At 38.7% G+C, this 17,994-nt stretch overlaps 2 protein-coding genes across 10 annotated transcripts in view; both read right to left on the bottom strand.

Annotated features, from left to right (window-relative positions):
- fnip1 (folliculin interacting protein 1) overlaps window positions 1-1,928 on the bottom strand; it is a 94,994-nt gene extending 93,066 nt beyond the window's left edge. Inside the window, exon 1 of one of the 3 annotated variants that reach the window (XM_069898272.1) lies at window positions 1,766-1,928. In XM_069898272.1, the coding sequence (XP_069754373.1) occupies window positions 1,766-1,854 (89 nt within the window). In that variant the 5' untranslated portion in view covers window positions 1,855-1,928. Of the gene's footprint in view, window positions 1-715; window positions 772-1,765 lie in introns of those variants that run through there. The other 2 variants (XM_069898274.1, XM_069898273.1) reach the window with 2 other exon arrangements.
- A 6,782-nt stretch (window positions 1,929-8,710) lies between these two features.
- The window catches only part of LOC138743254 (uncharacterized), a 54,773-nt gene continuing 45,489 nt past the window's right edge, over window positions 8,711-17,994 (bottom strand). For 6 of the 7 annotated variants that reach the window (XM_069898241.1, XM_069898246.1, XM_069898243.1 and 3 more), the window contains 3 exons: window positions 15,567-15,684; window positions 12,103-12,174; window positions 8,711-9,001 (listed from right to left, as the gene is read on the bottom strand). In XM_069898241.1, the coding sequence (XP_069754342.1) occupies window positions 8,979-9,001; window positions 12,103-12,174; window positions 15,567-15,684 (213 nt within the window). In that variant the 3' untranslated portion in view covers window positions 8,711-8,978. The remainder of the gene's footprint in view (window positions 9,002-12,102; window positions 12,175-15,566; window positions 15,685-17,994) is intronic. The other variant, XM_069898244.1, reaches the window with a different exon arrangement.

Below are 17,994 nucleotides of genomic sequence, written 5' to 3'. Positions count from 1 at the left end.
ATGGAGATCTTTTATAAATATTCAACATTATATACTTCAGTTGAAAATATTTTAAACTCTGAAGTTATTTTAAAGTTTGCAGAATCAGGTAGTTATTCCAATGTACTAAATTATGAATAAATTCCAGTTGTCAACCTATTTAGGTAAAGGCTCACTTCAATATTTGCTTTACAAGTGTCAAATAGAAAACCCACCACCCAACCAACCAATTTTCCCTTGCAACCGTGCCTGCCTGTCCCGCATTGGACTTGTCAGTCACCAACGAGCCTGCAGCAGACGTGGACATACCCTTCCATAAATCTTCGTCCGCGAAGCCAAGCCAAAGAATAGAACTGAAACATTCTTCTCTTGGTAACAAAAACTGCTATTGATATTACTATACTTTGTACAATATGCAATCCCATAATTTTTATTACATGTAATAATGCAAGTTTTAATGTTTAACAATATTTGGGAGAGAAGCTCAATTTTGATGCATTCTATTATTAACATTAATCAGACACTTTGCTATTTGAAATCAAACACCATATAAAATAATGAAGTGTTCAGTTTATTTATCACCTTTGCTCCTTACTACATCAAGTTTGATTGTTCCAAAGCTCTTTGTGAACTTCTGGATATCGATTGTGCAGGTCTTAATTTGTAGATGTTCATCGACATTTTCAAATCCCCATCTCTAATTGCCTCAAGTCCCACAATTCTCAAAGATACTTACTCTCCTCCAGTTCTCTTATACATCCACATTTTACTCCATCACTGCCAAACCGTACCTTCAGCCACCGAGGTCACATTCTCTTCCTTCAAGAGACACCTTAAGATTTTTCTTGTGGCTTTCTGTCAAATTTTGTTTCATTATTTTCCTTTTTAGCCTCTTGTTAAAGTTCACTGACCTCATTTGGGCTATAGAAGTACAGATCCTGAGTGCGGCTGTTACACGAGTGAAAGTTCTATCTGGCTCTTTCTCTTTCTCAGCCTTATTGATATCAAAAAGAAGGTACTTTGGAAAGCACGTAGCACTTGCTTGTGCCACACCCACAATTACAGCACTTGAACAGGTTGCTTTGAAGAAGTTCCCTTCGCCTCAAACAAATCTAGCGATAAATTCATTTCGCTACATTATAAATCGAGTTAGTGACCTGTCACTACTCATGTTAGTTTGCATTCTGATACAACCCATGACCACATTTATTTTCTATTTTCAGTGCAACGCAATTTTAAAACAGGAAATACACAAGAATTAAACCCGTACATTCTTCGTGAAGGGATACAAGCGAGAGGGGATGGAAGGTTATCAAAAAAAATTTATTTGGGAAAAGTTAATTTCGGAAGGGGTCCAGAAACGAATCCGACATCCAAAAAACACAGGGTTCAGGGCATTTAAAAAAAAATCTATCAAGAGCAAAAGGCTGATTTCAAACCATCGTTCCTTTATTTTACCACTTAGCTCCATCAGATCGTTTCCTTTAAGGTGTTGGACCCCCCCTACAGTTTCTAATCACAAGCACGTGGAGAACCACCCATCTACTAGAAGGAAGCGTCTCTCGCGGCAAAGCTACTCCTCCCCAGAATACGGGTCGTCGGGCTTCAAAGTGCACAGACTAAAGGAGTAAATTCGGGAGGGACCCCCCACCCCCAGAAAAAGAGGTGCAAGAATTGCACAGTAAAGTGCACTTCCGTATTTTGATCCATTCTCCGTGCCGGGGCTGGGCTCCAATCGCTGATCGTATCCCTCCTTTACAGCAGGAGGGAGAGCATCACACCGTACCTGAAGGAAGTGTCTCCGTCCGAACCTCGGGTCGGCGAAATTAAGCCATTGCGTTTGTTGAAGAGCTTCTGAAATAACGTCGGTGGCATTTTCGGGGGGCGGGGGGGAGGTGTGAGAATCGGAGCGGAGCGATCCCCCACCACCAAGCTTCACTGTCATATGACTGAGGCTGGCTCCGAGACAGCGCTTCATGGAGACTCCAGACGACCTTGCTCATTGGTCCTTTGTCGACGGACCCGTTCTGTACCGAACATCGTCATTGGCTGCCTCGCATCGGGTAACCCACATGCTGAATGAGCTTTCCCAATGTTTTGGTGGCTGGGTGCGATCCCCCGGCTTTTCCGCTCTCACCCCGCAGCCGATGCTGAAGTTGGGTCACCGCAGCTCCACGAGATCGCATCGCGTGGAGAGTTTTCTCTCTCTCTCTCTCTCGCTCGCATCCCCTTTAAAAGACGCTGCGCGGTGGGTGGGGTGGGGTCGGAGGGCTTCGCGTCGCCCCCTGCACACTGGAGCAGTTCGGTGACCGACAGGAGCTGGCGAGGTGTAAGGATCTGAACGAGAAGCAAAAGCTCCAGAAGGTGGAGGAGATGAAAAGAAGTCTGGTTTTACAGCATTTAAAATGTGAAGGAGAAAAAAACTGACCAGAAAGAATGCCATCGCTGCAAAACGTCAACCTCGTCCCCCTTTCAGGGACTGTTTTTCATGGGCTTTTTGGGTCATTAGACCAAAAAAAATTTACAGCGCCTTACACTTGAGAACCCCATTTATGAAATGTGACCGTCTTAATCCTTGGATTTAAAAAACTAACGGTACTGTTAGTTGTTACAACTTCTTTATAGGATGTGGACTTCACTGTCACGATAGGCATTTATTCCCCCATCTCTAAATGCTTACTGGTCAGTGTGGCTATTATCAAGAATCTTTGTTACAACTTCTTTATAGGATGTGAACTTCACTGTCACGATTGGCATTTATTCCCCCATCTCTAAATGCTTACTGGTCAGTGTGGCTATTATCAAGAATCTTTGTTACAACTTCTTTATAGGATGTGGACTTCACTGTCACGATTGGCATTTATTCCCCCATCTCTAAATGCTTACTGGTCAGTGTGGCTATTATCAAGAATCTTTGTTACAACTTCTTTATTGGATGTGGACTTCACTGTCACGATAGGCATTTATTCCCCCATCTCTAAATGCTTACTGGTCAGTGTGGCTATTATCAAGAATCTTTGTTACAACTTCTTTATTGGATGTGGACTTCACTGTCACGATTGGCATTTATTCCCCCATCTCTAAATGCTGACTGATCAGTGTGGCTATTATCAAGAATATTTGTTACAACTTCTTTATTGGATGTGGACTTCACTGTCACGATTGGCATTTATTCCCCCATCTCTAAATGCTGACTGATCAGTGTGGCTATTATCAAGAATCTTTGTTACAACTTCTTTATTGGATGTGGACTTCACTGTCACGATTGGCATTTATTCCCCCATCTCTAACTGCTTACTGGTCAGTGTGGCTCCTATCAAGAATCTTTGTTACAACTTCTTTATAGGATGTGGACTTCACTGTCACGATTGGCATTTATTTCCCCCATCTCTAAATGCTTACTGGTCAGTGTGGCTATTATTAAGAATCTTTGTTACAACTTATTTATAGGATGTGGACTTCACTGTCACGATTGGCATTTATTCCCCCATCTCTAAATGCTTACTGGTCAGTGTGGCTATTATCCATTTTAGAGAAACTCATATTTTACGAGATACAAAGTCATAAAGGCTCGAGCCTCTAGACAGTAAAATCAGCATTTTTTTTTACTGAGCCAGGTGTATTCCACAGCTGGCATGGTGGAATTCAGTCAATGAATTATTAATCAAAACCTCTAGAGCACACATGTCAAACTCAGGCCTGTGGGCCAAATTTGGCCCGTGATATAATTATATTTGGCCCACAAGATCATATCAAATATGTATTAGAGCTGGCCCACTGGCTGCTGCACCAGTATAGCACGTGCACAGCCAAAACTACAAATCCTAGAATCCTTTGCAAATGCATTGGTGCCGGCCCATCAGCCCTCTAATTGTCCCCACCTCCTCTCTTTACTTTCATTAGCATCTGTGACTTGTCGCCCAACTCACACGTAATAAACCCCTTATGAAAAATAGCCAAACGAAAGACAGAGAACAGGACCTTTCAAGACAGGTGGGAGGCAGACTATATGTTCATCATTTTAAAAGACAAACCTGTTTGTCTTGTGTGTGGAGCCAGCGTGACTATAGTTAAAGAATATAACATACGAAGACACTATGAAATGAAACACCAGGACAGGTATAAGGATCTGAACAAGAAGCAAAAGCTCCAGAAGGTGGAGGAGATGAAAAGAAGTCTGGTTTTACAGCAAATTTTATTTTATATTTTATTTCTCATTTGTTAATGCTTCTTCTGGAAAGAGTTTAACCAAAACTATTATTAAACATTTATTTTAATAAGAAAAAGTTTAACATTACATATGTTGAAAGAAGAGAAAACATGCAGATGTTGTTGAAAATTTTCAATAAATATTTAGTTTGGCCCACGACTTAGTCCAAGTTTTTAATTTTGGCCCTCTGTCAATTTGAGTTTGACACCCCTGCTCTAGAATAACTAACCATTGCACCCTCAAAATATTTGGACATCATTTTCACAAAACTCCCTGAAGGTGCCCAAACCAAATAATAGTCCAAGAGTGTCTCAACAAATTATTTGAACAGAATTAGCTTCACCTCTTGTTTGTATATTAAGTAACTGACTTAATTAAAAACTAACATCTGGAAAGGGAAACATGAAACTGATCTTGCTGGCACAAAGGAGCAGATTATTTCTGGATGATTTCTATAACAGGTCACAACGCACCAAAGCGACAAATTAAAAACTTTTGGTTTTGATTTGGTTTTCCATAACATGTTCTTTTAATAATCACTGTGTGTAAATCTTTGGGTATCTCTGCTTCTGTTGTTTTATTACAATACCAAATGTAACATTTAACATTGGAAAGAATACCAAACTGGTTCATTCAAAATTCAATCCCAAAAATGAATCTGATGGCAATGAAAATCCTGCTCAATATTCCAACCATAGAAGTTCATAACCTCTGCAAATTTGAAGATATGTCAACAAATTTTTTTGAAACACAAGCTATTAACAGAAAAAAAATGTTCCATTTGTATCATTATTTAAAAATGGGAGATACAAAACCTGACAGCAATTTTTTTCCAAGGTGTGTGGGCAGGATCTATTTGCAAAGTAGTAGGATGCACAAGGAGCCTATAAATATCAAAGAAGGGATGGTATTAAAACTAAACAAACAGATTTCTAACCAATACACAGCGTGGCTGGTGGTGAAAGATAGGGAATGTGGCACAAACAGTTCGAAAGGCTGAGGATTCTTCAAAAGTACACATTAAATAATGCAGTTCCTCATGACTTTGAAATTAAGAGGAAAGGATATTCTTAATATTATCAGTTGCTCCTGCCATATTTTTGCTCCTGAGTAACCCTAGGTTTCCATAACCTGGCCAAGGTTTCATTATTGAATCATAATTTCCATATCCTAATATTCTACTGATTTTTGACAATAAATCAGTACGTTAATTTTGTATAACTGGTTCTTACAAAACTGTATTGGAAAAAGGCCACTGTACATTTCTCTTGTTCCAATAAAGGATAAACATGAGTGCTAAGTGTTATGTATATACATACACCTGCATGTGTATTACATCGTCACTCATATATACTGTGTACTGGGGGAACCATTTTAGTTCTGTATTAAACAATGAATGAAGCATCACGTCTCCATAGGCAGTGCTTTCTGAACATCAAATACTTAATAATTAAGTATCAGACTCAATAATTAGTGTTGTGCTCTAAACTGATTATGGCACAAATTCTGAAAATTATACATCCTTCCTATGAAGTTGTGATTATTATTTCTACTAGGTTTCTCAATGAATCTACAATATATAACAAGGTTTAATCAAATGGAAAAATAATATGCTTTTTATCTTGGTTGTTCTTCTCCCCGAACGTGTAACAGCCCTTTGTCTTGCTGAGGAAAGTTTTATTTTCTCTGTTTTGCAACTGAAATCTATGACAAAATATACACAGTACAGCAACAGGTTTCCAAATCTGTGTCCAACATCCAAGCCTAATTCTGTCTGCACTGAATATGCCACATACTATCAAATCCCTGGGCACTGAAGCTATTCCTCCCTTAAACCTTCTTCTTTCTTTGGCCTGGCTTCACGGACGAAGATTTATGGAGGGGTTAAATGTCCACGTCAGCTGCAGGCTCGTTTGTGGCTGACAAGTCCGATGCAGGACAGGCAGACACGGTTGCAGCGGTTGCAGGGGAAAATTGGTTGCTTGGGGTTGGTTGTTGGGTTTTTCCTCCTTTGCCTTTTGTCAGTGAGGTGGGTTCTGCGGTCTTCTTCAAAGGAGGTTGCTTCCCGCCGAACTGTGAGGCGCCAAGATGCACGGTTTGAGGCGATATCAGCCCACTGGCGGAGGTCAATGTGGCAGGCACCAAGAGATTTCTTTAGGCAGTCCTTGTACCTTTTCTTTGGTGCATCTCTGTCACGGTGGCCAGTGGAGAGCTCGCCATATAACACGATCTTGGGAAGGCGATGGTCCTCCATTCTGGAGATGTGACCCACCCAGCGCAGCTGGATCTTCAGCAGCGTGGACTCGATGCTGTCGGCCTCTGCCATCTTGAGTACTTCGACGTTAGGGATGAAAGCGCTCCAGTGAATGTTGAGGATGGAGCGGAGACAACGCTGGTGGAAGCGTTCTAGGAGCCGTAGGTGATGCTGGTAGAGGACCCATGATTCGGAGCCGAACAGGAGTGTGGGTATGACAACGGCTCTGTATACGCTTATCTTTGTGAGGTTTTTCAGTTGGTTGTTTTTCCAGACTCTTTTGTGTAGTCTTCCAAAGGTGCTATTTGCCTTGGCGAGTCTGTTGTCTTATCTTAAACCTACAGCTTCATTAAATGACAAATAATTTCAGGCAACAATCACAAAATAGGGTAGTCCAAATGTTATGAAGATGCCTAGAATTATTCTGGTAATTAGTGATTTTCAAATATATAGCTGAGATATTTAAGTGTGCCCAAATATAACTTTTCAGGAACATACTAAACAAATACAAACGATTCTCACCTTAAATTTGATTAAAGCAAATTATTTACACACAAGTGTGATAACTCTTCAAATAAAGGATGGATTTCAAATTGTTAAATTTACAATTATGAATCCCCTTCTAAGTTTGAGTTAACCTGGTGACTATTTATTCAATATTTTCATTTGTGGTGAGTTGATCTGGCTCTGTTTTCTTTCTATGATTATGTATGATAATTGGGCTGTAAGATGAGATCGGAGTGATCGGCGTGGTTTAGCTATATCTGTAGGTTTTTTTAAAAGTTTTTTTTAAAGTTTTTTTTAATTCAGATTTGTTTTTTCTTCTTTTTTGGGGTTTTTTTTTCTCTTTTTTCATATATTGTTATTAATTATATCTTTTTTTTTTAGAGATAGTTCACACCCTAAACTGATCAAAAAAAATTTTTATTGATATATTTTTATTCTGTAATATTATTGTTTAATATCTCTGTATTAATTCATTACTTACTATGTATTTTTTTTATATCTCTTTGAACTGTATGTGTTTATAAATTATAATAATAATAAGATTGAAAAAAAAATTTTACAAAGAACTAGGAAAAACCACAATTTGTCCATTACCCATTATAGAATATGTTCCTGTATTTAAAATAAGTACATTTAACAAAATATGCCCTTTATTTATCTAATATCAAGTCATCTGATATTGCGAGTGTCAGGAAAACAGTTCAATCAATTGTACCACAATAGTAATTGTTGAATTTTGAGCAAGTCCAGTCTAAATCATGTTGATGTATTATCAGAAAGTATGCCTAAGGTGTTTTTTATTCAGAGAACAATAAAACTTTGAATGATAGTAAAATCACTCTTGGTCATTCACATCAACCACCAAGCATCTTGGTGTTGAATTGGATGTAGTAGCTTAAGACCAATGTATCTTACAGGACAAAGAATATAGAACCAAGATGAAAAAGCTTTTTTTTAAAAAAATATCCAATTCATTGGTGTTTCTTTTGCACTATTGTACATGATGATATACAGATTACATCAGGGGTGTCAAACTCAAATTCATAGAGGGCCAAAATTAAAAACTTGGACTAAGTTGTGGGCCAAACTAAATATTTATTGAAAATTTTCAACAACATCTGCATGTTTTCTCTTCTTTCAACATATGTAATGTTAAACTTTTTCTTATTAAAATAAATGTTTAATAATAGTTTTGGTTAAACTCTTTCCAGAAGAAGCATTAACAAATGAGAAATAAAATATTCAATAAATAATATTTCTCTATAGCCTTTAAGCTCCTTTTAAATGTTATTTTTTTCACAAGCCAACAAGTCAAAAAAATAACAACTTGCTTCAATGACAAACAGGTTTGTCTTTTAAAATGATGAACATATAGTCTGCCTCCCACCTGTCTTGAAAGATCCTGTTTTCTGTCTTTCGTTTGGCCATTTTTCTAAGGGGTTTATTACATGTGAGTTGGGCGACAGGTCACAGATGCTAATGAAAGTAAAGAGAGGAGGTGGGGGCGATTAGCGGGCTGACGGGCCGGCGCCAACGCATTTGCAAAGCATTCTGGGATTTGTAGAATTAACTGTGCATGCGCTATACTGGCGCAGCGGCCAGCAGGCCAGCTCTAATACATATTTGATATGATTTTGCGGGTCAAATATAATTATATCATGGGCCAAATTTGGCCCGCGGGCCTGAGTTTGACATGTGTGGATTACATTATACTGTAGTACTTATTACTTTTCAACTGATTGGATCTCAAATCTTCAAAAAAGATTTATCATTGCCATATTTATTGTTTTCTCACAAATAAATGCAAGACTTTTTTTAAATCTTCCATGTCAAACTTAAGGATTAAACATTTCCTTTACATGAATAAATATTTACTAGATACTTTTATTCCATACATAAATTATGCAGTTACTAGAATTCTTCAATCTGTGGTTAAATAAACATTTACTGACAATTAATTTGAGCAAAACAAAATTTCCAGAGTTTGATAGATATAATGGAGCATTTTCAAAATCCCAAACACCACAATCATGTAGGCGAGCAAATAATATCTGCAAGAGAAACAAAGCATTTACAAAAGAAAAATTATGCATTTAAATCAAATTAACCATGTGTCCAGTTTTAAAAACCCATCAAGCTGCTCTGCTAATCAAAAGATTTTGTTTGGTCAAAGCATAGCTTCAACTCCACTTTCCTGTCTGATCTGATAACCTTGAATTTTCTTACATTCCTGACTTGAAATTCATAGAGAAAATTCCAAAGATTAACAGTCCTCTAAGACATTCCATCTCTTAAATGAGGAAAAATTAAGAACCAACACTATGTCCCATAATTCTAGATTCACAAAGGGAAACATCCTCACTACATTTAACCTGTCAAGTTTGCTCAGAATGTACATGTTATGAAGTGATACCTACTTTTCCTTCAAACTCAAACATTGGCCCTATTTATCCAGGAGTTATCTGGTGAAACTTCTTTACTTTGCTTCCATGGCTTCATTAGAATAGATCTTTCTTTAAAGAGACAAGATTGTTTGCAGTTGTTCAGATATAGTCTCATCAAAGACCAACATAGTTGTCACAAAGCCCCTCTACTTTTGCACCCTTGTTCCCTTGTTATAAAGGCCATCACCCTTTTCACCTCTCTGAATCCCTGATGCAACTGCATACTAACATGCTGCAAATCCTGTTTGTGGACAAACAAAGCTCTCTCAACAAGCATTTGGTGGACTTATACTACTTAAGAAAAAGCAACATTTCTATTTACCTTACTTTTTGAACTTAAGTGTCTCTCCTATTAAAGCTGTGTGCAAAGAAACCACATAATAAATTGCTAAAATAATTCAGATTTATCAATATCTTTAAAAAAAAGAAATTTCAGATGTACATCTTCAGTCAGACCAGAGTTCTGATGTACCTTTTACATTACAATCAAAAAATTAAGTTAGTTTGTTTATATTTCCCAGATGCTGATTGATCTTTAGGTGGCACGGTTGGCGTAGCGGTTAGTGCTTCACCAGTGCCAGCGATCAGGAAGGGGGTTCCAATCCCATGATGTCTGTGAGGAGTTTGCATGTTTTCTTGGTGTTGTGTGGGTTTTCACCAGGGGCTTCGGTTTCCTCCCACCATTCAATACATTCCGGGGGTGTAAGTTAATTGGGTGTAAATTGGATGGCACGGACACATGAGCCAAAATGGCCTGTTAACCTGCTGTATGTCTAAATAGAAATTTTGTGTGTTTACAATGGTTATTCTTTATTTCCTCATTTCCCAAACTGGACTTGTGTTTCTATTCATGAATCCATTTCACTTACTCAAAGAGACTATTTGAACATATAAGATTATCTATCATTTGATTTTCTATAATTTCTGTTTGAAGTAGAGTGTTTTTTGGGTAGATTATCAAATAAATATAAATAGCGCAAGGGAAGAAACAACACAAAATCAAATCGTGAGTAATCTAATTATCCAAACATCAAACCGTATCAAAATACTTCGCACACTAAAAATAAAAAATGCAATCAATATATTCTGGAAATATTCAGCCCTTAAGAAAGTATCTGTAGAGACAATGCTTGAAATTTAATGATCTCTCATCAGAATTGGAAAAAGTTAAAGATTATAAATGCTAAGAGGCAAAGCGGGGAAGGGGTAGAGGTGGAGAGAATGGTCAAAGAATTAACGGATGGAATACAGCATAGGGAAGTGTATGATCCTGCACTTTGGTGGAAAGAAATAATAGTATAGATGTTTTTCTCAATGGGGAAGGAATTCAGAAAATGGCAGTCCAAAGGAATGCAGGAATGCCTTAAGGTTAACTTGCAGGTTGAGTCAGTAGTAAAGAAGGCAAATAGAATATTAGCATTCATTTTGAGAGTATGAAAATATAAAAGCAAAGCTGTAATACTGAAGCTTTACAAGGGATTTGGTCAGAACTCACCTGGAGTATTGAGAGCAGTTTTGGGCCCAATATCGAAGGAATGATGTATTGGCATTAGAGAATATGGTGGAACACTGGATTACAGTCATTGTAGTGGCTGACCTGCCCCCGATACTGTAACTCCTCCCCCTCCAGGATTCCTATTAAAGGCAGTATCGCTCAATTCCCTCTTGGAATCGGGCCAATAGCATGTAAGATATGACTGTGTTTATAGTGATTAAAGCCTAATAATCTCAACTTCTGGTCTATCAGGTCTAATTGATAGCGCTACAGAGAGGGTCCAGAGAAGGTTTATTAGAATGACCCCAGGGATGTAAGGGTTAACATACAAGGAATGTTTTATGGTACTGAGCCTATTCATATGTTAATAAGTTCTTGAACAGTAAGGGTGTCAAAGGTTATGTGGAGAAGGCCTCAGAATGGGGTTGAAAGGAAAATTACATTAGCCATGATTTGAATGGCAGGGCAGACTTGGTGGGATGAGTGGCCTAATTCTGCTCCTAGTCATAATGTAAAAGTGTTATTTTTTTGTTTACACAGCTGTACCTTGCAATTTCAAAAACAAAATTGCTCGCTAGTCCTAATAGAATTAGTTTTTTTTAGTTAATATTATTTCCTCTTTGGTATTTAAAATGTTCATGTGTTCACTAATGTTTGTTGATGCTTTGGGATTCACTTGGAGGGTTTATTGGTATTACACTCTATCTAGTTGGGATTTCTATATATTGATTGTCAAATGTGTTCAGGAAAGTTTCCTCAAACTCTAACTCAAACAACTCTAACAGTATGGGAGTCCCAGTTCATATTTATCTGTTAACATATCCTTATGTTTCTTGTAACTATCTGGTATCTCTCTATACATTTGCTCCTCTAATTCCCACTCAATATTGGGTGGTCCATGTTGATATTGTCATCCCTCTCTCATTTCTCAATTCCACCCACATAACCTCAGTAGATGAGCATCCTAGTCTGTCCTGTTTGAGGACTGCGATGAGGACATATTTTCCTGCCTAGCAACCACACTCCTCTCCCTCTATCTAAATCATTGGTATCCCAGGGCCCACAATGCTGCTCAACCTTTTTATTTCTGTCTTTGACAAGCAGGTTTAACAACATCTCTTTCTGCAACCACTCCACTGTCTGCTCGGGTGCTCTGGTTCCCATCCCTTACATCACCAGTTTAAACTACATTACCAGAGCAACACTCGCAAACCTTCCTGCAAGGATATTGGTTTCCCCTCCAGTTCAGATGCAAACGATTCCTCCGGGACAGGTTTGACCTTTCCTTGAAGAGAGGACAATGATACAAAAATTTGGAGCCTTCCTTCCCACATCATCACCTCAGCTACATATTAAGCAGGATTATCCTCCCATTTCTTGCCTTGTTATTAAAAGTATTTCCAGGTAAACCGAACACAAATTTGTGGCGGTATGCCATTAGGCAGGCGAACCGGCCCTGCTTATCATGCACGCAGCGGGGCAGCCGGCCAAAATGGCGCCGTCGGGGGAGGGGGGTGTTTCCTCCTGACCTCGGCACCGGGCTCAGAAGCCTACACTTGGTGACCCACGTGACGCCCTGGTGACGTTGGGGGCCCCAGCGTGGTTCTCAGCCAGGTCCAGGCTGGGAATATAAGACCCACCAGGCAGCCTGCAATAAATCAGTTTTGCTCACTGAACTCAACCCGTCTGGTTGTGCGATCCTTCATTTAGGAGTGTGGCCACTGCTACAAATTCAACAATTGTTTTGCAGAGCATTTGCAATCATATTGTAAGACTATGATCTGCTGGTTGCTAGCCACTTCAATTCTCCATTCCACTTTCATTCCAGTCTATCTCTGGACTCCCGCACATTCAACAAGAACATTACAGCATATAAATAATTAAAATATCCAACATGATTTTAATTAAAGGGACTCACAAAATCATAATAAATAGAATGATGTTATTTTTGTAGCTTGGAGGTGGTTTAAGGCACAAGTGTGTAAATAAATATGTTCTATTGGATTAAAAATGCTAAAGCATGTTTCCTTCATATAAAGTACAAGTTAATTATAATTCTTCATTTTCCAGGTTAGCACTTATTGAAAGAAATTTATTTACAACTCACCTGAGGTAGGATATTGTATAAAACAGAGTTGGTGCATGAAGAGGGTCAATGGGGGAGGAGGGAAGGAGGAGAAATAATGAATGATCATTGAGTCTCCTAGGATAGACTGCTGCACATCAATTCATAGGAGTTTTTATTGTTAATAGTAACCCAATGACACCCTTTCTTTGTCAATACCTTTTATTAGGGTTTTTTCAATTAACATTTTCAAAATTGCATGCAAAAGGTCACTTTAATTCACATGATTCATTATTTTAAGTGCGAAGTGTGCCTTATTGAGAGTTATTTGCCAGGATCGTATGTTGAGACCTTTTGATCCAATTGCTGTTGTTAAATAATTAAAACGAGCCACATATTAATGCTGATTCAAAATCCAATAGGCAAATGTATCCCATAATGTGGGAATTGTGACATGAGCAATGTTTGGTGCTGAGACATTTATTCTCATTTAACTGCTTTGGATGAGATTGTTCTGCGATTTGATAACTTTGCTGATAACTGTTGGAATTGTAGACAGAGTGGTACATAGATCAGATGGACAATTGGGAGGAAAAATGGGAGATGGAATTTAATCCATTACATAAAGCATTTTGGGTTGTCAAATATCAGCAGGACATCATTGTAATTGGTAGAGATGTTAATAGCATTGACGTACAGAGGAACCATGAGGTGGTTCATAACTTCCTGAAAATGGTGACATCGTTGGATAGGCTAGTAAATAATGCATTTAGATTGTTTGCCTTCAATCAGCAGGAGTGTTTAGTATAAGTGTTAAGATATCATAATGCAGCTGCACAAGACAGTGGTTAGACCACACGGAATACTGCAATTCTGGTCACTACACTATAAAAAGGATGTAATAGTGCTAGAATGAATACAGAAGAAATCCACCAGATTAAGAGACGTTTTGACAGGTACGTGAATAAGAGTGCTAGTGCGAGTACTAGTGATAATTCGGACCACTAGGGGGAGTCAGGAGATAAGGTGTTGCATCTTGGGTAGATTCAAAATGGATGCCTCCATGAGGACTTTTTTGTGTGTGCTCGAGCTAATAAATATAGTTGTTTAAAAAAACCCCAAGTTTCTTTATTACAATAAAAGAAACATCACAAGGACCACTTGGTCAGCATTGACAAGTTAGGCCAAAGGGTTTTTTTCCATGCTGCTCAACTCTATAATTCTAAGAGCCTGGTCAAATTTACTGACATGCATGTCTTGTCCCCAAACACAAAACAGGTGGAAATGGATTCAGATTCTAGGTGCATTTCCAACAATAACAAAAAATAAAATATACAAATAATTAGATAAAAAACCCATAAGAAACTGGTTTACTTTCTCAGAAGCAATCATTTCCTACAAGAAAGATCATTAACCTGAAACTTAAATCCTGGCAATAGAGCTATTAAGTATTTTCAGTATTTTCTATTAATATTTCACATCTCCATCAAATCCAATATATTCTGGCTTTTTAAAACAAGTGTTCGAAGTACAAACACAGATGCTGGAATCTAAAATAAATCAGAGGATACTGGTATCCGTGTAGAGAGAAACAGTTCTGATAAAGAATCTCAGACTTGAAATGTTCAAATTGGTTTCTTTTTTTCCCTCGGATGTTGTGTGACCTGCTGAGTATTTCCAGCATTCACTACTTTTATTTATAAAATTGGAAGTAATTTCAAAAGCATACTTTGAATATTTAAGGAGATGGATAATTAGCTATTTATGATAAACAAATAGTTAATAATATCATGATGATTGCAGGGGGAAAATTATAAGGGGAACATGAGGGGAAATTTCTTCACGCGAAGGGTGGTTGGGATGTGGAATAAGCTTCCGGCAGAGGTGGTTGAAGCAAGGACGTTATTTACATTTAAGGAAAGACTGGATAATTACATGGAGGGGAGAGGATTGGAGGGGTATGGACCAGGTGCTGGTCAGTGGGGCTAGGAGGGTGGGGATTTGTTCCAGCATGGACTAGAAGGGCCAAACTGCCCTGTTCTGTGCTGTATATGGTTATATGATCTGCAAGTTATATATGTTATTTTATGAATGTTAACAGTGATAGAGACATTCAACAACCATTTTCAACTACCACAGTACAATCTTATGGAGGCGTATCTTCCAACACTGCAATTACCAAACCAATGAGTGCATCATCTTCTAATGCCTGCTTTAGTAACAAGGTAGGATATACTCAAGTTATGTCAGCTTGAAGCACAAGAGTGATTCAAGATAGCGAAGTTAAAACAGTCTAGGGTCATAGAATTTAAAAATATCCAAAATGTTAATGTATTATCAGGTTGCTGCATCAATTTATAAATTACATTAAAATAGCCCATTAACTACCTTGAACCATTTGCCAATATTAGAAACCAAATTAGCATAGCATAATTACTTGCTACATGTTATTAACACCCTATTTTTTTGATATTTTAAATGTTCATGAGACCCAAATAATTAGCATTAAGCTTCATGGATCCATTCAGGCAGATTTGGGGGCGGAGGGGCATAAACACAAGTAGGCCTAGATAAAACAGGCATAATGATACAGGAAATTTTAGGTAATTTACCGAGAGGTACATTGTCAAATGTTGAACAAGGTTGCAGCTGCTCATACTGCCACAATTTAGCTGGTCGATAACACACAGGCGCTAGGATAATGCTGCAAACTGGCACGTCATCCTGGCACTGGCAAGAGAAAAAGAAGCACAAAATAAAATTATTTTTAAGTCAGCTTCAGATTCTAGTTTCAGAGCTGCTTTATGCCAAATGAGCTGTTTACAATTAACATTTTGACGTATTGCATACATATTTTATTAATATTGTGTAAATTCTAAAAATTGCATCACCTTTCAACATCCTAATTAAAACAGAGAACTCATTTTGTTTTGATATTTGATTGCATCATTCATCCTACCACTGTAGCAGAAACAAGGATGTTTACCTTGCTCAGGCAGCACAGTTGGTGTAGCGGTTAGTGCAATGCCTTCACAGCGCCAGCGATCAGGACCGAGATGCTAATCCCGCGCTATCTGTAAAGTGTATGTACATTCTCCCCATGTCTGCGTTGGTTTTCCTTGGGGGCTACGGTTTCCTCCCACTGTTCAAAATGTACTAGGGAGTGTACGTTAGTTGAATGTAAATTGAGCAGCATGGACTCATGGGCCAAAATGGCCTGTCAACTTGTTGTATTCCTAAATTTTAGAAAATTACAAAGGTTCAGAGAGCTGTTAAGTAATGTTAGAGATCTAGAAGATTATAAAGCTAACAGGAAGGAGCTTAAAAAGGAAATTAGGAGAGCCAGAAAGGGCCATGAGAGAGCATTGGCAGGCAGGATTAAGGAAAAACCCAAGGCATCCTACAAGTATGCGAAGAGCAAAAGGATAAGACATGAAGGAATAGGACCTATCAAGTGTGACAGTGGGAAGTGTGTCTGAAACCAGAGGAAATAGCAGAGGTACTTACTGAATACTTTACTTAAGTATTCCCTATATAAAAGGATCTTGGTGATTATAGTGATGACTTGCAGCAGACTGAAAATATTGAGCTCATTAAGAGGGAGGATGTGCTGGAGCTTTTGGAAGGCATCAAATTCGATGTCACTGGGACTGGATGAGATGTAACCCACTCTACCGTGGGAGGCAAGGGAGGAGATTGCTGAGCTTCTGATGATGATCTTTGAATAATCAGTAGGGACGGGAGAGGTTCCAGAGGATTGGAGGGTTGCAAATGTTCCTTTATTCAAGAAAGGGAGTAGAGATAATGTAGGAAATTATAGACCAGTGAGTCTTACCTCAGTGGTTGGTAAATTGATGGAGAAGATCCTGAGGGGCAGGATTTAGGAACATTTGGAGAGATACAATATGGTTGGGAATAGTCAGCATGGCTTTACAAGCCCAATTACATTTTTTGAGGATGTAACTAGACACATTGATGAAGGAAGGGCAGTAGATGTAGTGTATATGGATTTCAGTAAGGCATTTGATAAGGCTTATTAAGGAGGCATTGGATCCAAGGGGACATTGCTTTGTGGATCCAGAATTGGCTTGCCCACAGAAGGCAAAGTGTGGTTGTATATGGGTCATATTCTGCATAGAGGTTGGTGACCAGTGGTGTTCCTCAGGGATCTGTTCTTGGACCCTTACGCTTCGTGATTTTTATAAATGACCTGGGTGGGAAAGTGGAGGGATGGGTTAGTAAGTTTGCTGATGACACAAACATTGAGGGTCTTGTGGATAGTGTGAAGTTACAGCGGGATATTGATAGGATGCAAAACTAGGCTGAAAAGTGGGAGATCAAGTTCAACCTAGATAAGTGTGAAGTGGTTCATTTTGGTAGGTCAAATATGATGGCTGAATATAGTATTAATGGTAAGACTCTTGGCAGTGTGGAGGCTCAGAAGGATCTTGGGGTCCGAGTCAAGGCAGCGGTGTATTGACTTTCATTAATCATGGTATTGAATTTAGGAGCCAAGGGATAACGTTGCAGCTACATAGGAACCTGGTCAGACCCCAGCTGGAGTACTGTGCTCAGTTCTAGTTGCTTCACTTTCAGAAGGACGTGGAAGCTATAAAAAGGGTGCAGAGAAAATTTTCAAGGATGTTGCCAGGAATGGGGAGCATGCCTTATGAAAACCAGTTGAGTGTACTCACCCTTTTCTCCTTGGAGCAACAAAGGATGAGAGGTGACCTGATACAGGTGTAGAAGATTATGAGAGGCATTGATCATATGAATAGTCAGAGGCTTTTACCCAGGGCAGAAATGGTTGCCACAACACATAGGTTTAATGTGCTGGGGAATAGGTACAGAGGAGATATTAGGGTTTTTTTATGCAGAGCACAGTGAGGGCATGGAATGGACTGCCAGCAACGGTGGATACAATAGGGACTTTTCTGAGCTTCAAAAAGTAGAGGGCTATGGGTAAACCTAGTAATTTTTAAGGTAGGGATGTGTCAGCACAACTTTGTGGGCCGAAGGGCCTGTATTGTGCTGTAGGTT

Source organism: Narcine bancroftii, chromosome 9 (genome assembly GCF_036971445.1).
Source record: "Narcine bancroftii isolate sNarBan1 chromosome 9, sNarBan1.hap1, whole genome shotgun sequence".
NCBI classification, from domain to species: domain Eukaryota; kingdom Metazoa; phylum Chordata; class Chondrichthyes; order Torpediniformes; family Narcinidae; genus Narcine; species Narcine bancroftii.
The sequence above is the reverse complement of the archived record's forward strand: the minus strand, read 5'-3'. Positions and strand labels throughout refer to the sequence as shown.